General features: G+C 31.8%; 1 protein-coding gene across 1 annotated transcript in view; it reads right to left on the bottom strand.

Moving 5' to 3' along the window:
- The window catches only part of LOC127738006 (cell division cycle protein 16 homolog), a 34,471-nt gene that overhangs the window by 15,176 nt on the left and 1,200 nt on the right, over positions 1-18,095 (bottom strand). Inside the window, exons 2-8 of the mRNA XM_052249014.1 lie at positions 14,088-14,142; positions 12,749-12,846; positions 12,443-12,481; positions 10,680-10,796; positions 9,571-9,730; positions 7,821-7,915; positions 6,789-6,922 (exon numbers count right to left, since the gene is read on the bottom strand). Of these exons, the coding sequence (XP_052104974.1) occupies positions 6,789-6,922; positions 7,821-7,915; positions 9,571-9,730; positions 10,680-10,796; positions 12,443-12,481; positions 12,749-12,846; positions 14,088-14,142 (698 nt within the window). The remainder of the gene's footprint in view (positions 1-6,788; positions 6,923-7,820; positions 7,916-9,570; positions 9,731-10,679; positions 10,797-12,442; positions 12,482-12,748; positions 12,847-14,087; positions 14,143-18,095) is intronic.

Below are 18,095 nucleotides of genomic sequence, written 5' to 3'. Positions count from 1 at the left end.
GAAACTAGAAAAATGCTTGTTTTTTGCCCCTTTTTTGGCCCCTAATTCCTAATATTTTGAGGCAATTACCCCCAAAATCAATCCCAGCATTCCCTTTGTGATATGGAACCTTGTGGTACAATGTCAGAGAGATCCATACACTAACACACAAGTTATGTCTGGAAGTTACAAAAATGCTTATTTTTGGCCCCTTTTTGGCCCCTAATTCCTCAACTGTTGGTACCATAACCCCCAAAATCAATCCCAACCTTCCTTTTGTGGTATTGAACCTTATGGTAAAATTTCATAGAGATCCATTCACTTAAACTAAAGTTAGAGTGCGAAAACCAATGTGTCTTCGGACGACGACGACGTCATACCAATATACGACCGCAAAAATTTTTGCGGTCGTATAAAAACTGCAAAATTTTGTTAACACTACCAATTCGGTGGCAGCAACCCAACAATGGGTTGTTCGATTCGTCTGATAATTTCAGGGCTGATAGATCTTGACCAATTAAACAATTTTACCCCATGTCACCATTTGCTCTAAAAGATTTAGTTTTTGAGATATCAGCCAAAAACTGCATTTGATCCTTATGTTCTATTTTTAGCCATGGCGGCCATGTTTGTCGATGGATACAAACTTCAGCTACAATTTATAAACAAGATACCCTAAGGAACATTTAGTTAAAGTTTGAAGGTAATTGGCCCAGTAGTTTCAGAGGAGAAGATTTTTAAATGTTAGCAAACTTGATGAACAAATTGTGTAAAATTGTCTTTAAAGGGCAATAACTCCTTAAGGGGTCAAATGACAATTATGGTCATATTAACTTTTTTGTAGATCTTACTTTGCTGAACATTATTGCTGCTTACAGTTTATGTATATCTATAATATTATTCAAAATAATAACAAATAAAATGCTCCGCAGGGCGCAGCTTGACCACAGAGGTCGAACCCTGAACAGTTGGGGCAAGTATGGACACAACATTCAAGCTTGATACAGCTCTGAATTTGGATTGTGATTAAATATTTGACACAGGATAGGTTTTTGACACAGAATGAATGTGGTCTAAGAACTTAAAAATTTTAAATTGGACATTCACCTATTATGGTCCAATATCCAAAATCTAAATACATGGTTAGATTCAGCATATCAAAGAACCCCAAGAATTCAATTTTTGATGAAATCAAACAAAGTTTAATTTTGGACCCTTTTGACCTCAATGTGGACAAAGTTGATAACAGGGCCCAAAAATCAATAAAATGCTTCGCTGGGCGCAGCTTGATACGACCGCAGAGGTCGAACCCTGAACAGTTGGGGCAAGTATGGACACAACATTCAAGCTTGATACAGCTCTGAATTTGGATTGTGATTAAATATTTGACACAGCATAGGTTTCTGACTCAGAAAGAATGTGGTCTAAGAACTTCAATTTTTTTTAATTTACCTATTATGGTCCAATGTCCAAAATCAAAATACATGGTTAGATTCAGCATATCAAAGAACCCCATATATTCAATTTTTGTTGAAATCAAACAAAGTTTAATTTTGGACCCCAACTTGGACAAACTTGAAAACTGGTCCCATAATCAAAAATCTAAACACATGTTTAGATTCAGCATATCAAAGTACCCGAAGAATTCAATTTTTGTTAAAATCAAACTAAGTTTAATTTTGGACCCTTTGGACCTTAATGTAGACAAATTTAAAAAACGGGACCCAAAATTAAAAATCTAAAAACACGGTTAGATTTGGCATATCAAAGAACCCCAATAATTAAATTTTTGATGAAATCAAACAAAGTTTAATTTTGGACCCTTTTGACCTCAATATGAACCAATTTGATAGCGGGCCCACACATAAAAAATCTAAATACATGGCAAGATTCAGCATATCAAAGAACCCCATATATTCAATTTTTGTTGAAATCAAACAAAGTTTAATTTTGGACCCCAATTTGGACCAACTTGAAAACTGGGCCAAAAATCTAAAATCTAAATACATGTTTAGATTCAGCATATCAAAGAACCCCATATATTCAATTTTTGTTGAAATCAAACAAAGTTTAATTTGGACCCCAACTTGGACCAACTTGAAAACTGGTCCCATAATCAAAAATCTAAACACATGTTTAGATTCAGCATATCAAAGAATGAATTTTTGTTAAAATCAAACTAAGTTTAATTTTGGACCCTTTGGACCTTAATGTAGACCAATTTAAAAAACAGGACCCAAAATTAAAAATCTAAATACACGGTTAGATTTGGCATATCAAAGAACCCCAATAATTCAATTTTTGATGAAATCAAACAAAGTTTAATTTTGGACCCTTTTGACCTCAATATGAACCAATTTGATAGCGGGCCCACAAATAAAAAATCTAAATACATGGTAAGATTCAGCATATCAAAGAACCCCATATATTCAATTTTTGTTGAAATCAAACAAAGTTTAATTTTGGACCCCAATTTGGACCAACTTGAAAACTGGGCCAAAAATCTAAAATCTAAATACATGTTTAGATTCAGCATATCAAAGAACCCCATATATTCAATTTTTGTTGAAATCAAACAAAGTTTAATTTTGGACCCAACTTGGACCAACTTGAAAACTGGGCCCATAATCAAAAATCTAAACACATGTTTAGATTCAGCATATCAAAGAACCCCAAGAATTCAATTTTTGTTAAAATCAAACTAAGTTTAATTTTGGACCCTTTGGACCTTAATGTAGACCAATTTAAAAAACAGGACCCAAAATTAAAAATCTAAATACATGGTTAGATTCGGCATATCAAAGAACCCCAATAATTCAATTTTTGATGAAATCAAACAAAGTTAAATTTTGGACCCTTTGGACCTCAATGTGGACCAATTTAAAAACGGGGCCCAAAATCCAAAATCTTAATACACGGTTAGATTCAGCATATTAAAGAACCCCAAGAATTCAAGAACAAAACCCCATTGAAATTGATCAAGAAATAAGCAATTTATACGAAGTATCTTCTTTTGCACAATACTGTGCAATTGAATATTTCTTGCTATTGCGCAATACTGTACAATTTACAATTTCTTGCTATTATGCAATATTGTGCTATTGGATATTTCTTGCTATTGCGCAATACTGTGCAATTGAAGATTTCTTGCTATTGCGCAATACTGTGCAATTGAAGATTTCTTGCTATTGTGCAATACTGTGCAATTGAAAATTTCTTGCTATTGCACAATACTTATTATATAATAATTTACACATCCTGTTTGGTGTGTATCTCCTACCATATCATTATTATTTGCTTTTAAATATAAATCAGAAATAACCAACTTAAAATGGAAAATTTTAAAAGAAAAAAAAAAGGAAAAAAAGAAAAAAAAAAAAAAAAAAATCCCCCCCCCCCCAAATTTTTTGAACCCCCTTATGATTCATCACCCCCAAACTCAATCCCAGCCTTCCCTTTGTGGTATGGTACCTTGCAGTACAATTTCAGAGAGATCCATACACTTGAACACAATTTATTGTCTGGAAACTAGAAAAATGCTTATTTTTGGCCCCTTTTTGGCCCCCAATTCCTAAACGTTTCGGGCAATTACCCCCAAACTCAATTCCAGCTTTCCCTTTGTGATATGGAACCTTGTAGTACAATTTCAGAAATATCCAAACACTTACACACAAGTTATTGTCATGAAACTAGAAAAATGCTTGTTTTTTGCCCCTTTTTTGGCCCCTAATTCCTAAAATTTTGAGGCAATTACCCCCAAAATCAATTACAGCCTTCCCTTTGTGATATGGAACCTTGTGGTACAATGTCAGAGAGATCCATACATTTACACACAAGTAATTGTCTGGAAGTTACAAAAATGCTTATTTTTGGCCCCTTTTTGGCCCCTAATTCCTTAACTGTTGGTACCATAACCCCCAAAATCAATCCCAACCTTCCTTTTGTGGTATTGAACCTTATGGTGAAATTTCATGGAGATCCATTCACTTAAACTAAAGTTAGAGTGCGAAAACCAATGTGTCTTCGGACGACGCCGGACGACGACGACGACGACGACGCCAACGTCATACCAATATACGACCAAAAAATTTTTAATTTTTGCGGTCGTATAAAAATCTAAATACATGGTTAGATTCAGCATATCAAAGAACCCCATATATTCATTTTTTGTTGAAATCAAACAAAGTTTAATTTTGGTCCCCGATTTGGACCAACTTGAAAACTGGGCCCATAATCAAAAATCTAAATACATGTTTAGATTCAGCATATCAAAGAACCCTAAGAATTCAATTTTTGTTAAAATCAAACTTTGTTTAATTTTGGACCCTTTGGACCTTAATGTAGACCAATTTGAAAACTGAACCAAAAATTAAGAATCTAAATACACGGTTAGATTTGGCATATCAAAGAACCCCAATAATTCAATTTTTGATGAAATCAAACAAAGTTTAATTTTGGACCCTTTGGACCTCAATGTGGACCAATTTAAAAACGGGGCCCAAAATCCAAAAACTTAATACACGGTTAGATTCAGCATATTAAAGAACCCCAAGAATTCAAGAATAAAACCCCATTGAAATTGGTCAAGAAATAAGCAATTTATACGAAGTATCTTCTTTTGCGCAATACTGCACAATTGCCAATTTCTTGCTATTGCGCAATATTGTGCTATTGGATATTTCTTGCTATTGCGCAATACTGTGCAATTGAAGATTTCTTGCTATTGCGCAATACTTTGCAATTGAAGATTTCTTGCTATTGTGCAATACTGTGCAATTGAAAATTTCTTGCTATTGCACAATACTTATAATATAATAATTTACACATCCTGTTTGGTGTGTATCTCCTACCATATCATTATTATTTGCTTTTAAATATAAATCAGAAATAACCAACTTAAAATGGAAAATTTTAAAAGAAAAAAAAAAGGAAAAAAAGAAAAAAAAGGAAAAAAAAAAAAAATCCCCCCCCCCAAATTTTTTGAACCCCTTATGATTCATCACCCCAAAATTCAATCCCAGCCTTCCCTTTGTGGTATGGTACCTTGCAGTACAATTTCAGAGAGATCCATACACTTGAACACAAGTTATTGTCTGGAAACTAGAAAAATGTGTTTTTTGGCCCCTTTTTGGCCCCCAATTCCTAAACGTTTCAGGCAATTACCCCCAAACTCAATTCCAGCTTTCCCTTTGTGATATGGAACCTTGTAGTACAATTTCAGAAATATCCAAACACTTACACACAAGTTATTGTCATGAAACTAGAAAAATGCTTGTTTTTTGCCCCTTTTTTGGCCCCTAATTCCTAAAATTTTGAGGCAATAAACCCCAAAATCAATCACAGCATTCCCTGTGTGATATGGAACCTTGTGGTACAATTTCAGAGAGATCCATACACTTGAACACAAGTTATTGTCTGGAAACTAGAAAAATGCTTATTTTTGGCCCCTTTTTCCTAAACATTTCAGGCAATTACCCCCAAACTCAATTCCAGCTTTCCCTTTGTGATATGGAACCTTGTAGTACAATTTCAGAAAGATCCATACACTTACACACAAGTTATGTCTGGAAGTTACAAAAATGCTTATTTTTGGCCCCTAATTCCTTAACTGTTGGTACCATAACCCCCAAAATCAATCCCAACCTTCCATTTGTGGTATTGAACCTTATGGTAAAATTTCATAGAGATCCATTCACTTAAACTAAAGTAAGAGTGCAAAAATCAATGTGTCTTCGGACGATGCCGGACATCGACGACGTCATACCAATATACGACCGCAAAAATTTTTGCGGTCGTATAAAAACTGCAAAATTTTGTTAACACTACCAATTCGATGGCAACAACCCAACAATGGGTTGTTCGATTCGTCTGAAAATTTCAGAGCTGATAGATCTTGACCAATTGAACAATTTTACCCCCTGTCAGATTTGTCAGATTTGTCAGATTTGCTCTAAAAGCTTTAGTTTTTGAGATATAAGTCAAAAACTGCATTTGACCCCTATGTTCTATTTTTAGCAATACAATTATACAATTTATAAACTAGATACCCTAAGGAACATTTAGTTAAAAGTTTGAAGGTATTTGGCCCAGTAGTTTCAGAGGAGAAGATTTTTGAAACGACAGATGACAACGACAGACGACGACGGACGCCAAGTGATGGCATAAGCCCGGTGAGCTAAAAATACTCTGCTTAATAGAATGTTTAACCACAGCCTTACATTAAATATTATGTAACAGATTAGAGAAATTCAACATATCACATATAAATTTTATAATATTCTATTAATTTCATTGTTTTTTTGGATTGCATTATTTTTCTCCATTGAACTAGCTCCTACATCAGCTCCACTGTTTTAGCAGATTTTTAAAAATCTCATAACGTTTTTATACTCTAGAACCTCTGTGTTGTTAAAGAATATAAGTTGACTTATAGAAGTGTTTTTGTATTGCTAGGTTGCTGTCACATTGACATATACCCACATTTCCCTTTATTCATATTGATTACAGGTGGTTTTGTAATGGATGGTATTACATGGCAATAGATTCAGTATATCCTTCTTCAGTAATTTACCAATAGCATTTTTAAAATTTCCAGTGTACAATAAAACCTTCATCTATAGCCATCCTGTTTATAGTAGTTAACAGAAAGACATTCTTTTTTTACACTAAGATTTTAAAACATCATGCATTAAGATTGCCCTGTAGAATTTATGTCAACTAATGAACAATGTACTATCATTAAATGTGTTATATACATTGTACTATTTGTGTCTCTCTGATGTAAACTATGCAGTTTGATTACTACTTACATTGAAGTTATTTTAAAACATTCTCTAAAATCACAGTTATAATAATGTCTCTCTGATAAATTCACTATCACATCCATATTGTCTTTCAAAATATTTAATGAATCTGGTAATTTAAAATCTTTTGGCTTGTTATACTGAAAAAAAAAAACAAATAAATACATCTGTATTACATACTGTGATACATATAACTACATCAATCTATATCAGATAACTTCTCACATTCAAGTTTCTTTTAATAGAATTATTTGTGCTTTTGCTAAAAGCAGATTTTTCTGTAGTTGAAAATTTCATTCCTTGTAGTTTGATATAACATTTTTGTTTCATTTTTGTTTTTTCAACCTTCTATATCAAGCAATGTATTTTTTTTTAAATATCTAGTTATAAGTTACTGTACTATTGAGAAAAACTGTTGATTGGTTACAGTTTTTATGTGTAATTCAAACTCCATAAAAACCAATGTTTTACATCTGTTTCAAGTAATGAATCTCTGCCATTGTTTCTTTCTTTATTAGTCTTTTTTTAAAACAGTTTTAGTCCATTATGGATATATTGATCTCTAGATTGTCTATTTTGTAGCAAATAAGTGTTGTAGGATCTCTACATATTTATTTTGTGGGAAATAAGCATCGTTGGATTTCTAGATGTTTATTTTGTGGTAAATAAGTGTTGTAGGATCTCTAAATATTTGTTGTGTATTAAATAAGTGTTGGAAGGTATCTTGATGTTTATTTTGTGGCAAATAAGTGTTGTTGGATTTTTAGATGTTTAGCTTGTGGTAAATAAGTGTTGCAGGATATCTAGATGTTTAATTTGTGGTAAACAAGTGTTGTAGGATCTGGATGTTTTTTTGTGGTAAATAAGTGTTGGACCTGTCCCTCATTAGAATTTACCCTAGATTTTCTTTTGATAGTGTCTATTTTATACCTTGTTTTTAAATTCATGTTTTTCTTGCATTACAGACAGTGCTGATTTATCAATCCCAATTTCTAATTCTATTATATAAGTAATTCATACGCCTCATCTTTATGTTACCTTTTTTAATCTATTTTCATATAAAAATCTGACAAGTTCTATTTCATCCTCTGGACACTGTGATGATAATGGAAGGGAATCCATTAATTCTCGTTCTACAAAATACAGATTAAATTTTAAATCAATATGAAAGAACCTTAGTGAGCGCGCTCACATACCCCACGTCCCCACATTGTCATTGAAGAAATAAAAAAAAATTGTATCAGAAAAATAAATTGAATCATAATTTCCTGTCAATATGCACATCTACATAGTATGTCCTTATTATCTACACAGTTTCATGAAATTCTGTTGTGTGGTTTGAGAGGAGTTGCGATGACAAAAGGTTGCAGTAGTATATTGGGCAAATAAGTTCAAAGGGGCGTAACTCCTGGAAAAAAAAATGAATCGTAATTTCCTGTCGATATGCACATCTACGTAGTATGTCCTTATTATCTGAAAAGGTTTCATGAAATTCTGTTGTGTGGTTTTAGAGGAGTTGCGATGATAAAAGGTTGCAGTAGTATATTGGGCAAATAAGTTCAAAGGGGTGTAACTCCTGGAAAAAAAATTGAATCGTAATTTCCTGTCGATATGCACATCTACGTAGTATGTCCTTATTATCTGAAAAGGTTTCATGAAATTCTGTTGTGTGGTTTGAGAGGAGTTGCGATGACAAACTGTTGCAGTAGTACATTAAAGTAAATAAGTTCAAAGGGGCGTAACTCCTAGAAAAAGAATTGAATCGTAATTTCCTGTAGATATGCACAACTACATAGTAAACAGGTTTCGTGAAATTCTGTTGTGTGGTTTGAGAGGAGTTGGGATGACAAGAAACAGGACTGACGGACTGATGGACGAACGGACAAACAGACGGACAGACAGACGGACAGACGGGTCAAAAACATTATACCCTCCGCAACTCGTTGCGTGGGGTATAATAACTATATCAAAGTCAGTGAAGGAAAACTTCACACATTTTTCAAACATTATTTTCAATACTATTTGAACAGTTGAAATCTAGCTTAGAGAGAGTTACATTCAATATATCTACTCTTCATCAAGATTTGTGATGCATGTTCTATATCTATGATTTCTAACAGCTAGAGGAAAAAGACAAGTAAAATAAATCAGGTACTTTTATATTCTAAACATTGAAATGTGCAGTCAGGTCAACATGCAAGACTATAGATAAAGTCTCAAACAAGTCTGCCTGGGCATTTTTTTGTTCGTTTCTTGAATCTTCAAAAACTTTCGACTTTATTGTCGGCTTAAAAAAATAAGGGAATATTAGTGAAGGCTTAAGCTACACTGATTATTCAACTGCACTTACAGAATATGATCAATTACATATAAATATTTTACAACAAAACTTTACTTTATAGCAGACTGTTCACCAAAAAAAAAAAAAAAAAATTCATTATTCACACAAGTCATTGATATATTTTGTTATGCTCAGGCAAATAAAATGTATGTGTATTTAGGGTTTCTTGCCATATGGTTGATGGGTGGATTTTTTCTTAATCAAGCCAAAAAATATTTTGTCTTCACAGAATCCAGTTCCAATATTATCATTTTACCAGAAGCTTGACATTTGTAATCTGTTAATAAACAAATTGATGATGATTAATGTTGTTTATAGTGAAATAATCCTCAAAAAAATGTTAGGGTCAATGCTCAAAAATAAGGTCATCATCACTCATGTAGTGATGCTGTTGAACATAAATATAATGAAGTGCTTAAAACAAAGGGTATTCTTTTCTATAACAACCTTCTTGAGCTGTAAGCATATGATGATTGACCAGCAAATCAAATGCCTCAAAACAATATACATCCTGACGTAGAGCCTCTCTGTAACATTCTACAGCTAAATTTCTATTGTCCATAGCTTCGTAAATCTTCCCTCGTAACAGGTTTATTGAATGTTCTGTCTGAAAAAATTACAAAAGATGATTACATTTATAAAGATTAATTCATGTTCATATATGTTAGGTGATTAAAGAAACACAGCAGTAAACTGTATTTGCCAGCATTTTTTCCTTTCGTTGTTGTGATTAAATGTTAAATTTCTAGAAAAAGACAGGTTAATACACTAAGATTGAATTGACAGAAGCTTTATTACAGTGTTAAGCCAATAAAAGAAAACATTAATAAAACAACAAGAGTGCACACACTGACATGCCTCGCCTGCTTTACTGATTTTGATTGAATTATATTTTGATAGTCATTAAAATCAAAGTCTTAATACAGGCATAACATAAACTTAACATTATCAATGATCCACGAAAACAATGTCAGCTTAGATAAAACATAAAACCTGTCAGACAGGCACATAAACCTTACATTCATTCTTTACACCAAATATAATTGACTTATTACTTATAATATCTGAGAAACAGACCTATTCACGAAAACTTAACATTGACCAATGAACAATGATAACGAGGTCAAGGTCAGATGAACCCTGTTAGACAGACATGTAAACCTAACAGCCACTCCATAAACCCAGCATAATTGACCTATTACATAGTATCTGAGAAACACACCTAATCACAAAATCTTAACATTGACCAATGAACCTTAGAATTTAGGCCAAGATCAGATGAATCCTGTCAGATGGACATAAACACCTTACATTCATCCTTTACATCCAATATAGTTTACCTATAACTTATGTTTTCTAAAGAAGGGAACTTATCAAGAAAACCTAACCTTAACCAATGAATTATGAAAATTAGGTCAATGTAAGATGAACCTTGTTAGATGGCCATGCATGATGTACAACCATTCTATACACTCAATACTTTGAAAGTGACTGCTGGTCTAGTTCATAACTAAGTCAACATAACAAAATGTAACTGTACATAAGAATTAAGTAACCTCTTTCATAACCAAGTCAAAATGTGACTCATTAAAACTCTGTGTAAGTTGTCTCATATTGTTGTTTTCTACCAAATCAAGTATGTTTAATGCTTCCTGCCATTCTTTGCACTCATACTGAAATATACAAAAACAGTTATTTCATCACTTATAAAATATCAAATAATATTAAATCTACACAATAACAATTAAATGTACAGAAGCATCATTCATGGGTGCTTAAGACGTGTTTGGTCTGTATGGACTTGTAGAACAAAAATAATTTTGTGTAAGGAACTGGATTTTTTTTTGGGGGGGGGGGGGGGTGATTTGGTGATGATGATTATAAAATATGCCAACAAACTCTGTAACAATGTCATATAAAGGAAACCAAAATGTTGCTCAACTATTAGTCCATCAATTGCTGCTGTGACCTTGACCTGAGTCCTTAAAAATATAATGTGGGCCTTTATCACTCAAAGGGGCATGATCAAATCAAATTTGAAAAAGACAGTATTAATGGCAGAAAATATTTGTCTGAAAATAAAAATATTAAAGTTAACTTATCTTCATCCTAATTTAGTATTAAAAGAGTACACAATGAATAAAGTGATGATGAAATGTTAAACCAAAGTAATTATTTAAAGTATTATAAAAATGTACAAAAATCAGAAACATTCCGTATGTGTTCATATATTATCCCAAAATGGTTCACAATTGGTACAAAAGAAACACAAGTTTTAAAATGAAAGTATTATGATCAATTACATATAAATATTTTACAATAAAAAGTTACTTTATAGCAGACTGTTCACCAAAAAAAAACAAAAACCAAAGTTCATTATTCAAATAAGGTAATGATATATTTTGTTATGCTCAGGCAAATAAAAAATATGTGTAAAAAATAGGGTTTCTTGCCATAGGGTGGGTTATTTGATTTTTTTTCATAAATCAAGCCAAAAAAAATTGTGTTTTCACAGATTTCTTTTCTAATTTTTACCATTTTACCAGAAGTTTGCAATTTGTAATCTGTTAATATACAAATTGATGATGATTAATGTTGTTTATGGTGAAATAATCCTCTAAAAAAGGAGCATAACTCTAGAACGGTACAAGTGATGCCACCAAAATTCAAATTTGATCTGTGTTTTGTGGTAATAAGCATTGTGTATAAGTTTCATAAAATTTTGTTGAGGCAAACTAAAGCTAGAGAACGGAAACGAAAAATTTAGCAATTTTTTTCATTTGTAAAGGGGCATAACTCTAGAACGGTAAAAGTGACGCGACCCAAATTCAAACTTGACCTGTGTTTTGTGTTAATAAGCATTGTGTATAAGTTTCATAACATTTGGTTTAGGCAAACTAAAGTTAGAGAACGGTAACCAATTTTTGGACGTACACACGGACGGACGGACAAGGGTAAAACTTAATGCCCCCTCCGCTACGGCGGGGGCATAAAAATGTTAGGGTCAAAGATCATAACTAGGATCATGTAGTGATGAACATGAGTACAATGAAAGTGCTTAAAACAAATGAGTGTTCTTTTCTATAACAACCTTCTTGAGCTGTAAGCATATGATGATTGGTTCACAATTGGTACAAAAGAAACACAAGTTTTGAAATGAAAGTAAATTTTCTAATCAAATGGGTTTTTATTGCAAAAAAGATGATATTATATACATCAAAGGGACAGAGACTGTATCTAAAGACTACCTGTTTTCATTTCAAGTAAAAAATTCTTGACCTGGGTCTTGAAGTTTAAAAGTTAATGAAAATAGACTTACATGACATAAGGCTGCTAAATGGCGACATGAGGTATTTGTCTGAAACATAGAAAGTCAATTTCAGTAATGTATGTATAAAAAAATTATCTTTAATACTTTAAAGATCTATTCTTGTCATAAACATATCCTATTTCATCCAAATTCACATTAGATATAACCTTTTTTTATATTGTAATTCATGCTACAACTTTTTTGTGAGGCGCTCTCAAAAGCTCATCCAGTTTCATGCCACAAGTCAAACAGAATGGTGATTAAATATGTCTATCATCACCTTAAGGAATGAGGAAACAGTATGTACATGTATACCTTATCTAATTTTTTGTTCCTGAGTAATCTTGAAGCTCTGTGATACTGTCCAGTGAGATATAATGTTTGTGCATACCAGTATATATCATCAACATTGCCTGTAATAAAAACATATTTCAAATGTGAAAATTATAACCTCACAAATGTTTGTGTGACTTTTGACAGGAGGGGTCATTATTAAAAATTAAATTTTGATGTTTAACACATTTTTATTCAATAAAAAAAATACTGATTTTTTTGGGGGGAGAGTCATAACTCAATATTAATTGCTTTACAGTTAAGATAAATGTGGTCGTACATCCTAAACAGTGTTATGGAAATGGAAAGATTTTTACATTGCCAGTGGATGGTAAGCAATCAAAAATCAATCAATCATGCTTTTACTAATAGTATCTTCAACAAAAAAAGTTTCACAAAGAAGTAAATGATGTTTGTTTAATTTAATGATAGACTGTATTGTATTCCACATATACCATGTATACCGGGGGTAATAAATGTTACCATTATGGTAACATTTATTATTTGTGGAATATATTATGTAATGTGTAAATCACTGAACTAGAACATTACATGTTTGAATAAATAATTTGTGATGGTGCCAAAACATGTTCAAATGAAAATTGTTACTGTCAAATATGAGTGTAAAATTAACCAAAATAAAAGCAGGCTCATGACGTTATACATCTATTTCTACTTGACTAAGAAAAACCCATATCACTCGAGTAGTGTGATATGAAAAACTATCACTAAAAAAGATCAAAGCAAAATTTTAGCAAATAACAATAAAACAATGTATTATACATTAATGTACAATGTACATATATAAAATACCGCTGGATTGACAACAACACTTTAGTGAACTGCAAGTTTTATTGCAGTTCACTAAAGTGTTGTTGTCAATCCAGCGGTATTTTATTTATTTATTTTTATTGACAACCCTGCATACCATCGGGTATCCTCTTTAGTGACTCTACCTTCACTTCACCACAAAGGCGTTGGTTCAGCAGCTTTTTATTTTTATTTTATTTTTATAATGTACATATATGTATAGTGAAGGCAGTCAGGGCATCAACACAATTATGAAGACAGTAAAATGTAACCTAATGTAGCATACCGGTAGTCATTATTAAGTATCTGTTATAAATGTTCATTGAATTTTTCCAGAATCCTGTGTTATTTTTCTTTCTTGTCATTTCTAGTGGCATCTTGCTATTTTCACTAATAAAAACCTCTGACTGGCTCTGGAGTATACCAGGCAGAGAAATATTTCAGATTTCAATAAAAAAAACTTGCATGTACAATGGACCTGTAATTTCCTATGTTTCTGATTATGCCTTACCATTTGATAGGGAAACAATCTTGTCAGCCCAAAATAATGCTGAGTCATAATGATGCTGAAAACAGAAATTGCAATCTAGAACTTGACAATAATTAAAACTTTTCCTTCCTAGCAATTATTTTTTATTTGACAACAGAAAACATGTGTCAAGAATGAAAATATGTGCCTTAACAAGATCTAAGTTTTTCTAATGATTGACTATAAGCATTTATACAAACTCCTTTTTTAGACAAAACATTTGTACAACTGGTCAGCATGGTATGTGACCATTGGGGATTACATGTACATTGTATAAAATGTTGTTAGTGCTGTGAACCCAAGGTTTGATCTGATATAGCTTTGAGTTTAATCAAGTGAATTTGAAATTACTGTTTCTCAGTTATTATTTTTACATATATAGGTAACACTACAGGTGTCATTAGTGGAGTAGGAACCGCTTACCATTCTAGTAGTACTTTAGTGATTCTGACACATTGTACATTAAGCATTTAAGATTCATTATAACCTTTTTGCAAAAATGGCCATTTTTACACTACAAAGTTTCTTCTGAGTACAGACCAACCTGCGCACCTAGAAAAGTGTTTAAGCATGGCAGGACCTAGATATATCCCCAGTATATGTAAAAGTTGAATACATTTTGTGTTTCATAAAATCAAAAACTTTCCTGAATTTTTATGTAAAAGATCATACAGGAGCATATCATTCATGTTATTTCTCACAAATTTATAAAAAATACCTGAACGTCAAAAAGTATGATTTCATGTATATTTGTAAAACACTTGTTTAAAATCAAATAACCTTTTGCAGCTCAACAGAGATATCAGGTAGCACCTGACTCATATTAATTGTATTGTAAGAATTGATATTGGCAAAAAAGGACGTTAAGACATCTGCTTACTAACAATGTAACTGAGTGTACAATATCAAATAAATATATAGGGATGAGAAAATGAATCTCAAAATATATATTATATAAATTATAAAGAAACAAAACATAAACATAATACATGTACATTTAAATTTAATATATCTATATATATGTTATGCCTTAAAACTTCACCAGGTTTACTATTTTGTCTGTAATCAGAGTATATTGTGTTATGTAAACAATATAATCTTTAGCCAAAATGGCTTTTTCCACAAATAGTCTGTTGTTTGTTGCTGTATATCATATTTATTTTTCGTTCATTATTTTGTACATAAATCAGGCCGTTAGTTTTCTTATTTGAATTGTTTTACATTTGTCATTTTAGGACCTTTTATAGCTAACTATTTGGTATGGGTTTTACTCATCGTTGAAGGCCATACGGTGACCTATAGTTGTTAATGTCTGTGTCATTTGGTCTCTTGTGGAGAGTTGTCTCAATGGCAATCATACCACATGTACAACTCTATGGAAGATACAAATGTATGCACATTTTCCTTGACAAAAGTTTATAAAAATGTCTAGAAATTCTGGATATCTATCTAACCAAATTTTATTTGACATTAACTGGAACTCAATTTTCTACCACAACAGTCGAGAACAAAGAATTGACTTGAAATCCCAGCATCTTCCACAAGGGGGAGAGTACAGCCTAGATTTCTGGCATAGCTCAATGTTATGATGAACCTTAAAGTTTATCATAAAAACAATGGGTTAAAATAGCTGAGTTTAGATTCAATTACTACACGCAGTATAGACAAACCTGTGCAGTTGGAAAAATTTTAAGGCCTATCATCCACTTAATATTAAAAATTTAATGCATTTTGTGAACAATTTAAAAAAAAAATTTCTTTACCGTTAATTTTTTTTTCATCACTGCAAAAGATGGTTAATCAAATAAACACCTTAACTATATTTGATATTGTCCTATTAATCCCTTTTTGGATTCTGTGTCTGGAGCAATTTTCTGATAAGGCAGCCCTTAGAATTCCTTATCAAAATCTATGTAGTCTAATCTAGAAAATTTTTGCTACAAAGCTCCAGACAACATGGACAAGAACATACAAGTTGGGGTTTTTAAGTCACTCAGTACACTGTTTAATTGGTTTGTAGGTATCAGGTCATTCCAGGCCCATAGTCGATCCGGCCCGAAGTAGATCTGGGCCCATAAAATAATGAATAATTTATATTAATATCGAAGGATTTGGTGACATATTTGGTTCAGGGTAAATGGAATTAGCACAGCTTGTACAGTAGTGTATGTACCTATTTGTCACAACACAGGTTGAAAGACTTAATAAAGATAACAGTCAACTGAAAAAAATTACTACTGATTAATGTTGATGTGTCTGGAGCAATTTTCTGATAAGGCCTCCCTCATAATCCCTTATCAAGATCTATGTAGTCTAATCTGTAAAATTTTTGCTACAAAGCTCCAGACAAGAATATACAAATTGGGGTTTTTAAGTCACTCAGTAAATTGTTTAAATGGTTTGTAGGCCCATAGTCAATCTGGCCCCATAAAATAATGAATAATTTATATTAACATCGAAGGATTTGGTGACATATTTGATTCATGGTAAATGGGATTTGCACGGCTTGTACAGTAGTGTATGTAACTTTTTTTTTGTATCAATAGCGTTTTTCTCTTCATTATTGTATATGTTCAAGATGTATTTTATTTTATTTCTTTATTTGTAATTTTTGTTTCTTCTTTATTGAAAACACAAGTACTGGTGTGACATCCTGCATGAGTGAGCTTAAAATGTAATTAAGGATTAAGTATGGGTGTGTAATGTCAACTTTTGACAGGTGTTCAATATAATAACCCCAGGCAGTGCTCTAAATCAACATGATCAATGAAAAGGAAATATAGGGTTAAAGAGTCATTAAATATTAATTACTGCTTATCAACTTTGAAAATGTTTGAGGTCTAATTTCTTATAGAATATAGCAAAGTGCTCTTGACCAATGAAATTGTAGGATTTGATGTCTCTTAATTGTGAAGAATGAATGTAAATCACGTTCTTATTAAAGGATTATCCTATTATGTGGGTCTATTTACAGTTTAAAACAAAGAGTTTCTATAAATGAGTTACAACTGCCCTGAAGCACAGTTGAAGTTTACTGGTGCAGTAAAATTTGTACCTTTAATGTTATTATGAAAATATCAATAACTTCAAATTACTAAAAAATTAAACAATATCAAAGCAACGCAAACAAAGAAAAAAAGTTTTAAAATAAAAAAATTTTTTAATTCAATAACCTGATGAATTTTTAGATGTTTTGTAGATGTTTATATCGAAACATTTTTATTTTCATAAATAAAAATTCAGGAATTTTTAAATGAAATATTGTTTTAAATTGCATGATTTGATGATTAATTATTATATGTTAATTATGTATGATTACTGTTAATATGGTGTTTACACAACTTAACTTGGTGTTTTTGTTATGTTTTTGAAAATCGTGATTGTTGTTTTAACCAGCTTTGATGTAAATTCGGCATGTAGTTAGCATGTATTTAGATTGGTATGAGTAAAAATATGTAAGGGTTCCGCGGAACCCAGTGTCTCGCCTACTTTTTCTGTTAATCGCAGGCTCAACAAAAATGAGGAAGTAAATAAATAAAAATATTCCTCTTGGTAATATCTTTTGATTGTAAGAAGCTTCTGTCCAAGTTTGGTAAAAATCCAGGATAGTTTATGAATCTAATAAATGTTTAAAAACTTTAACTGCAGACTGAATGTAATGTTAACTGGAAGAAAACAAAACTTCCTTCTAGATACTAGCATTTGATCATAAACAAGCTTATGTCCAAGTTTGGTACAAATCCAAAATAGTATAAGAAAGTTATTAAAATTTTAAAAACTTTAACCACAGACATGACAGAGTGAATATGTTGTTTCCTGGCAGAAAATCTAAGTCCATTTAACAGAAAAATACAAAAAAATGGATTTATTTTTTTTACAAAATTTCCTTCTAGATACTAGCTTTTTATCATAAACAAGCTTCTGTCCAAGTTTGGTACAAATCCAAAATAGTATAAGAAAGTTATTAAAATTTAAAAAACTTTAACCACA

The sequence above is a fragment of the Mytilus californianus genome, unplaced genomic scaffold (genome assembly GCF_021869535.1).
Source record: "Mytilus californianus isolate M0D057914Y unplaced genomic scaffold, xbMytCali1.0.p SCAF_4, whole genome shotgun sequence".
Lineage (NCBI taxonomy): Eukaryota > Metazoa > Mollusca > Bivalvia > Mytilida > Mytilidae > Mytilus > Mytilus californianus.
Note: the sequence above shows the minus strand (reverse complement) of the source record. Positions and strands in the feature narration are given on the sequence as shown.